The sequence below is a fragment of the Gossypium arboreum genome, chromosome 7 (assembly GCF_025698485.1).
Source record: "Gossypium arboreum isolate Shixiya-1 chromosome 7, ASM2569848v2, whole genome shotgun sequence".
Classification (NCBI taxonomy): domain Eukaryota; kingdom Viridiplantae; phylum Streptophyta; class Magnoliopsida; order Malvales; family Malvaceae; genus Gossypium; species Gossypium arboreum.
In genome coordinates, this window is record NC_069076.1 from 79,689,094 (window position 1) to 79,698,492 (window position 9,399).

The 9,399-nt window shown below is 31.7% G+C and overlaps 1 protein-coding gene across 1 annotated transcript; it reads left to right on the forward strand.

Annotated features, from left to right (window-relative positions):
* Positions 1–1,034: 1,034 nt before the first annotated feature.
* LOC108457032 (protein RETICULATA-RELATED 5, chloroplastic-like) lies at positions 1,035–7,325 on the forward strand. The gene is made up of 7 exons (XM_017755837.2): positions 1,035–1,825; positions 2,300–2,429; positions 2,910–3,440; positions 4,518–4,625; positions 4,827–5,366; positions 6,329–6,442; positions 6,811–7,325. The coding sequence occupies exons 1-7, from the start codon at positions 1,152–1,154 to the stop codon at positions 6,955–6,957; spliced, it is 2,244 nt and encodes a 747-aa protein (XP_017611326.1). The 5' UTR covers positions 1,035–1,151; the 3' UTR covers positions 6,958–7,325.
* The last annotated feature ends 2,074 nt before the right edge of the window (positions 7,326–9,399 follow it).

Genomic DNA, 9,399 nt, shown 5'->3' on the forward strand with positions numbered 1-9,399 from the left:
CAAAACATTCAACATGGTGGTTTCATTTATAAGAATACTCGTGGACGAATGTTTTGTTATATTACTTGTCGGCAACTATACGTTGGCTGTAAACAAGGTTTTAAATTTGTCAATTTTTCGTGAACACATTATTACCTTGTGAAATACGATTATTGATTTTGAGTTGCTCACCACATTATTCATGGCCTTCTATTATCACGGGGCCAAGACAAGACAAAAGCAAAGACATTTTGTGGAGAAAAAAGATAAAGAGAAGGAAAAAGAGAATAAAACGAGTAAACAAGGATAAAGAGTAGAAAAAGAGTCGGAGAAGTAAACGCAAGGAGTGAGAGAGAATAGGTTTGAAGAAAGTAGAATACCAAAGATGACACTTCAGCTTATTAGGTTATATGTTAATTTCTCTTATTATACAATTTGATTATTATTCTTATTATTATTATTTATAAAAGAAATGTAAGTTTATCTGTAGCTGGTTATATGTAATATCTTATTCTGAAAAAATGAAATTAATTTGAACCTTGAGGATATCTACTATTTTATTTTTAATTTTAATTTAAAATCTTTCAAATTTTACTATTCCTTTTAAGTTTATTTAATTTTAAAATGGAGTACTAAAATTTGTTATTTATTATTTTAATATTTTATTAATAGATAGATATAAGACGTTAAAAGTATTATAGAGACCCTTGTATTAGGAATTAGATTACGTTTTGCCCTCCTACTAAAAAAAAGGGCAAATAAATTCTTGTATGTCAGATCAAATAGTAAATTGGTCTATTGGTTAAAAATTTTATTTATTTTTACCGTTAAAAATTGATCATCGTACATCAAAATTAGGTACACGTGACATACCACATGTCACTTTTTTGTTATTCCGTCAACACACTAGTTTTTAACCGTATAAATGATAAAAATTTTAACAATAAGGATCAATTTAACATGTATAGACTAATTTTCTTAATTTTTAAATAATTTAACTCTTAATATAAGCTCATCTATTGTACTTTTACCATATAAGACATATAATATCGGAAAAGAAGAGTAGCAGATGCATAGCCTACGTGGCATTCAAAACACCATAGGTTATTCGTTTGGGTACTTGGGGAAGTTGTGTGAGTCTCATTCTCGTACACAAACTTCCAAAGTCTCAAATGATTCCTAGCCTCTCCTCACCAGCCTTGTATGTAATGGAATGTTGTTGTACCACTCCGACTAATCGACACTCTCTGCTCCTCCAAATCAGAAAAATGAAACCCCACATTCACATCATCACCTCTAATTTTAATCCTTCACCCCCACCTCACCTTCTCATACGACGCCGTCTCCCTTCCTTTACTCGCCTCCTCACTCTCTCTCTCCACCCTCACGACAACCCCCACGATGCTCGCCGCCGCTCCTCCGCAGTCTCTCGACGCGCCGTTCTCCTCACTCCGTTTCTCGCCGCCGCTGGCACTCTCCTCCTACAACAATCCCAGTCCTTGGCCGAGGAGATAACGCTGCCTTCCTCTCCAGTGACTTCGCCTCCGCCTAAGGTGGTCGTAGAGGAGGCGCTTGTGTCGGCGAGGATATACGACGCTACAGCTATCGGGGAGCCGTTGGCGGTGGGGAAAGATAAGAGCAAAGTGTGGGAGAAGTTGATGAATGCCAGGATTGTTTATTTAGGAGAAGCTGAGCAAGTTCCAATTAGAGACGATAAAGAATTGGAGCTTGAGATTGTTAAGAATTTGAAAAAACGCTGCGTTGAGAACCAGAGGCCGTTGGCTTTGGCTCTCGAAGCTTTTCCTTCCGATTTACAAAACCAACTCGATCAGTTTATGGCTAAAAGGTTACTTTCTATTGCATTGACTTCTCTTTCTAAATACATATATGACTTTTCATCTCTAAGTAAATTAGTTTTACATAATTTCATAATTGTTTACACACTTAATATCTGTTTAATTCAACAATCATATTCGTGTTAAATGTTTACATGCTGATTTCATGTAAATTGAAAATTTCTAATTATTGAATGTAAAAATTTCAATTGTTATATATATGTTGAAAAACCATTATTATGATAGATGTATTGGATTGAATCGAAATTGTACGGGCAGAATGATTATAGTTGCATTACTGAACATATATTATTAGTAGAAAAACTTAAAAGTTGATCATACTTATTTACACACACATAACACATTATTTGAACCCTGGTGTGTATATTGTTAAAAATAGAGACAATCTAGTGCGGCAAAGAAATTGAAACATCTGTATTTAAGTGTTGAAAAGGCTTATAGTTTTGAAAGTTCTGTGTTGACAGGATAGATGGAGAAGGACTGAAATCTTATGTTTCACATTGGTCAGCTCAAAGGTGGCAGGAGTATGAACCCATTTTAAATTATTGTCGCGATAATGAAGTTCGCCTTGTTGCTTGTGGAACTCCTTTAAAGGTAATTTAAGTTGTTATGTAGTCACTGGGGATTCTGTACTACTCATCCTTTTTGCATTAACTCTGCCATCATCCTTTTGGTGTTAACTTATTGCTTCATCACCCTGTTGGATTTGTTGAGAAAAGCTGATTGATCTAATTTACACCATTTTGGGTGTCTAAAAGGCTAGAATATCTTGTCAGCTTGTTGTAATAGGTCTTATTAGTTGCATCATGTTCAGAAGACTTGATTTTTTTTATTTTTTATTTTATTATGGTTGGGTTACTTATGGGTTTCAATTTTAAATAGGGATGGAGAGGATATCCTCTGATGTAATCCTAGATATTTATGGTCTCCTATGTTATAAGAAAGGGAGAAAGAAAATTTTCTTTTTTCTGTTTTAGATTCATACCAAATTACCAATATTATGTTATCATTCTATCAGTTTGGCTGTGCACAAGGAGAATAGTAATATGGAGTATTCTATTTAATTTGATGTAGATCCTACGGACTGTGCAAGCTGAAGGTATTCGTGGCCTCTCTAAGGCTGAGCGTAAGGCATATTCTCCTCCAGCTGGTTCAGGTTTCATATCAGGCTTTAGTTCTATTTCACGTAGATCGTCTATGGAAAATCATTTCCCGACTCAGTCAATTCCCTTCGGTCCTAGTTCATATTTATCTGCACAAGCAAGAGTGGTTGACGAATATAACATGTCCCAAATTATTTTGAAAGAAGTTTCAGATGGAGGAGCCACAAGTTTGTTAGTAGTTGTGACTGGTGCAAACCATGTCCAATTTGGTTCTAGAGGGACAGGGGTGCCTGCCAGAATTTCAAAAAAGATTCAGAAGAAGAACCAAGTGGCTATACTTCTTAATCCTGAAAGGCAATACATAAGAAGAGAGGGAGACGTCCCTGTTGCTGATTTCTTGTGGTATTCTGCAGCCAGACCTTGCAGTCGTAATTGTTTTGATCGTGCTGAAATTGCTCGAGTCATGAATGCAGCTGGCAGGCAGCGAGATGCCCTACCCCAGGTTATCTGTGCTTAAGCCTTCATGGTAGTATTGCATGTTTTATCTCCTTGACTTGATTGGTATATATATTTTTTGGATGCATCGGTGGATTGACTTAAGGTTGTTCCGTTGATTTGTGCTAAGTTTCATCCCTCTAAATACCAATTTTTAACTTAAATGTTTTTAAATGTTTTGGTTCAAAAGAAAATCTTGATGTTTTCAAATTTTTATGCTGAAGATCCACAGAAACACATGCATGGATCCACACATTTACACATAGAATACATGCATGGATACACACATTTAACTTCATAAATATCAACGTGTGAAGGTTTATACAATTACTACGATTTGAATGATACCTTTTTTGATATATATTTTTAAGGACGGTTACCACCTCTTTTAAGGAAAAAGTATGACTTTTCTTTGGATGCTAAATCAATATAGTTCAGCTCCTTCCAGAATGTTGGCAAATGTTAGAAGTAATAGAGTTTGAACTTTTAAATGACTTATCTTTCATATGCATACTATAAGATACTTGAAAAATGCTTTTGGAATGGCAGTTACCACCTTGTCATTACTTGTAATAGATCCACAGATGGTAAAGGGAAATTATAAATGTGACTGACTTGCTTATATTTATTGGACAATGAACTAATGATAATTGAATGATATGAATAAGTCAACTATAAATCAAGTTCGCTGAAATTTCGCTTAGTTTATTATGTTTTTTAAAAGTGTGGAGTGGTTATTTTATCAAGTGCAAATGACTCACCTAACAAGTAAAAATTGTCATTTTTCCTATAATAGTTAGTTCCCTAGATGTTTGTCAACGTAACTGCATATTCTGCAGTATCTCGTGTTATGGTTGACTGTAATCTAAGAACCACAGTTCCACTAATTTTCTTGATTGCTGCTAGAATATTTATATGGTAGGTTAAGTACTTTGACATGGTATCCTTGTTGGTTAAAAGCTTTTCTCTTCCTTCTTTTCCCCCCCAATATTATTTTATATTTTATAAAATTATCATTTATCAAATTACTAAGGACAAAGCTTACCTCTGCTCGTAAAGATTCATTGTGAAAATTTTGCAACAGGACCTTCAAAAAGGACTTGACCTTGGTTTAGTATCTCCAGAGGTCCTGCAGAACTTTTTCGATCTGGAGCAATATCCTCTTATTTCAGAGCTCACTCATCGCTTCCAGGTATATTCAATTGTTTGAAATGAAATTTATTGTAATTATGCCATTATCTGTAGATTAATATTGTCATGGTTTATTGTATAATTCACAAGTCCAATGAAGATGATACTTATATGTGTTTTAAGTGGAAAGAATAAACAAATCACTTGCAACATTGTCCAAGTCAAAAGGTGCTCAAGCTAACCATATATGATCTTGGTGCAGGGATTCAGGGAAAGATTGTTAGCTGATCCCAAGTTCTTGCATAGACTAGCTATAGAAGAAGCTATATCGATAACAACTACTCTCTTAGCACAGTATGAGAGGCGTAAAGAAAATTTCTTTGAAGAGCTTGACTATGTTATTACAGACACGGCCCGAGGAATAGTTGTTGATTTCTTTACCGTATGGCTTCCTGCCCCAACTATCTCATTCCTCTCAAATGCTGATGGAGCTGACAACATGGATGCAATAAAAGGTCTTCTTGGTTCAATACCTGATAATGCATTTCAGAAGAATCTTGCTGGGAAAGATTGGAACATCAGTCACAGGTTAGCATCTGTGCTTGTTGGTGGTCTGAAACTGGCTAGTGTTGGATTTATTTCCAGCATTGGAGCTGTGGCTTCCTCAAATATTTTGTATGCGGTTCGAAAAATCTTCAATCCAGAATTGGTTTCTAACCAACAAGTTAAAAGATCACCTATACTCAAAACAGCTCTTGTTTATGGAGGCTTTCTAGGGACATCGGCAAATCTTCGTTATCAGGTAAGAATGCTTGTCACATAAGTTCAGCGATGCCAAGAACTTGCTTTATCATTAAAAAACTTTCTGGCATATGTTGGGCCTATAAATGGACTTGCTTTGTCATGCTCACGTCTGACATGGACTGGACTCCGACACAGCGAAGTACATGTTGGACACACAGGACACCTCAAAAAAGTAGAAAAATAGACACAGTTAAACATAGCCAAACACAGCTGGACATGCCTGGATGTTGATGGATGCATGATGGTTTTTTTTTTTTTTGCTTTTTCTGTCAAATGCGGAATAAACAATGAGCAATTTGGTTCTAATAGATTTTTTATTCAAAAATAATTTTTAAAAATTAAAAGCTATTTCATGTAAATATGTAATTGAAAAGTATCAATTTTACATTTTTTGCATTTCATTGTATTAAAGTTATTTTTCCCATGTCTTGTTGTGCCCATGTCCTAATTTTCTAAAAACTACTATGCTGCAGTATCTGTCCTGTCGTTCCAATGTCTGTCCGTGCTCCCTATTTTTAGACTCTTGTTTTTCCTCTAGTTCATTTATTGTGTCAGACTCATCTAACAATTAAGCAGGCATGGAAGCAGGAGCATAGCTCTCCAAATATAAGAAAACACTTGGAAAATTTAATTTACTTGTCTTAGAAACATGACCTTGTCCAACATTCACACCTGAGTTTGAGCAACATAGACTTTGGCATTTGTTAGTAATAATTTATTGATGATATCGGTTGTATTCATTGCAAAAGAATATTTTCTTTTCTTTATGTTGGGAACTACCGAGATGATTTATCTAATCACGTGATCAATATGATGCATTTTCTGTTGGCCAACTCTTGGCACCCCTGGTTTAGAGCTAGATTCACAATGACCTCTCTCATTCCAACTGATGCATATTTGTACTTTCAGTTTTGCCTACCATCTGCTTGATATAAAATTAAAGTATACTAAAATTTTCAGATTATTGCTGGAATCGTGGAGCATCGAATTTCAGATGAATTTTCTTCTCAAATCTTTCTTGTGAATATGCTTTCCTTTTTTGTTCGGACTATCAATTCTTACTGGGGAACTCAGGTCAGAATTATCTTCATTTGGTACTTTCATTTCTTTAGGATTATTAAGTTAGATCCTTTAGATAATGTCGTGTTATAGCAACATTATCGTAATTCTGAGAACTATATTATTGCAAACTATGTAATCATATGTTACTTACTACATTAAATTATGTGGCCAGTGAAACTATGTTACTTAATTTGAACATGAACTGCATGGCTTCCATTTGATATGAGTTTTATTTTTCTCAAGTCTCCACAAGGACTATTGCTTGGTAAAGTTGATTAATGCACATTGAGATGGCATTTATAATAGCAGCCTTGTCCTCTAGCAACAGTCATGCAGGTCTAGAACATTAATGTAGTTTTGTTGCTGACTTGAATGCACAGCAATGGGTTGATCTTGCTCGCTTCTCGGGATTGCAAACTCGGAAGAACGAACAACCTTCTTACCTGACTTCAGATTCTCCTAATCCAGCAGCACTGGAATGCGGTGCTGCAGAAGAGGTCAATATCGACGAATTCAAGAATCAGTGAGGTGAATCTGTATTTTTTATGTTGTCATTTTGTGATTTATTTTTTGCTTTTCTTGCCCCTCTGAACCACAAGATAAAGAACCACTTGAATACAAAATTTTTTCAAAATTTGGAGAACACAAGGATGAGATAGGAGCATTAGCCACAAAATATATTGCGAGTACATTGATTCAATGCAAGCTGAAAATCATGTAATAAGAGAATGAATGGCTTCATCCTTGATTTTGGGGCATTTTCTCCAAAGCAAGATATGTTAAATTAAAAGCTCTTCTGTATATGAAATTGTTTGATGTAAATTTTAGCATCAATAATTTACCTTGTAAAGCCACTACTATAAAGTTTGCCTTTTAAATATGAATTGTCTTCATATATGTGGACCCATAATAAGTGTTTCTGTTGGTAGCAAAGCAGGAAATTTTAGAAGTTAACTAGAAAATAGACCAACCTATTTGACTCTCTGCATTCCGATGAGGTTGAGTAGCATCTAAATGAGCAGCTGAAACGTAATGTTAAATGACATACCTTTTAAAAGGATTGATGAAAGACGATATTCTATTGAGGTGTGTTGTTGAAAATTGTAAGATGGACATTTTATATCAAGGTATTATTTTGTAGTTTCTAAATTGGTTTTTGTTTTTTTTAGTCTGTATATTATTAGTCAATAGCATAAGGTCTTTTGTTGACACTGTTAATAGTCACTATTCAGACCCTATTAATGTAATTTCTTGTCCTCCATTTTCTTCAACTTTATACCAAAAAGCAGAATATTTTAAATAAGTGTTAATTTAGGATCATACCTAATCCATTTTTTTTAAAATAAAACTTATTGAGAAAATGTATTTGTTCAATTGTTTTATTTAAACTTTATACCAAAAAGGTATGTTAACTCGTGTTAATTTAGGACCATACCTAATCCATTTTAAAAAAAAAAACTTGATCAATTATTTTAATTTTATTTAAAACATTGTAAAAAAAACAATATGTTAATTTAGGATCAAACCTAATTCTATCAATTATTTTATTTAAACTTTGTAACATAGAAAAGTAAGTTAATTGGTGTTCACTTGGGATCATACCTACTCCATTTAGAAAAATTATAAGAAAAATATCTTATCAATTATTTTATTTGGATTAACTAAGGATTGTGCCTAATCCATTTAACAAAACTTAAATGAGAAAAGTATTTTATTTATTTATTTTAAAATATATAAGATTGGTCCATAAGTTCACTCGAGATTAATGATCTTAATTTCTACACGCCTAAGGCGAAATTCAAAACCAATTTTATATTATTAATTATATTGTTATTTTAATTAGTGTATTTAAAGAGATGGATTTGCAATTTGTAACCAACTAGATAAAATATAATTAAAAAAAATCAAACTTGCTAAATTGTGAGAATAAACATTGTTTATTAATTATAATTATAAATATGAATGCAAATTGTATAACGATGAATAATATTAATTATAATTATCAAATAAATTAATTATATTAAATATTTACTTTTTACTAATGTATCAAACAATTTTATAATAAAATTTAGTGCTTATAAAATTCAGTCCTAAAATTTTAATATTTATATTTTCAACACTTAATATTTTTATTTTATCAAACACATCTTAAATCCTAAATTAGTGTATATATTTACAATAAATTAATTGTATATTATCTAGTAAGTAAATAAATTAAATTTAATACTTTGTTAAGAAAATTTTAAAATAGTTTTATGACAATTTTATTTAAAACATATTATTTTAAAAATATTAATAATAAATACAAAAAGTAAGTTACAAACTAATATAAAATAAAAAGTATTTTGATAGTTTCACGATTGAAAAGTTTCTTTTGGCAATCCACAATAATATTATGTTATACGTAATAACTAATAATTTTATTTTAATATTTTGAAGACATTAAAAGTGTCGAAAATTTTAAAATTTTCTTGGATTTTAAGATGCTAATATTTCAAAATCATTAATTCAAAATACTAGAATTTGTAATTGTTTTGTTTTGATAACAATTGATTAAGGAAAAATTAAATTATTAGAAATTTAAAATTATAAAATAAGAATAATTATATTAAAATAAATAATATAAAAATTCATTATGAATATCATTATATTTGTAAAAATTTTCAAATAGTTTTAATAAAATAAAATTTAAAATTATTTATTATAAATTAAATAAAATAATTTCTAAAGTTTAAGCTTTTTATCTTATGGTGGGCTATATGAATTAATCAAATAAAATTATACGGAAATTTGAAAACCACTATCTAGATGAAATTAGAAAAGGAAATTGAATTTTAAAATCCCTCTTGAAATTACTCACAAATTTTGAATTCTCCAATATATTTACTCAAACAGGAATATTTAGAATTTTGAAAACTTTGATTAAAACAAAATCTCTTCTACAAATGAATTAAAATTTATAGCAAGAA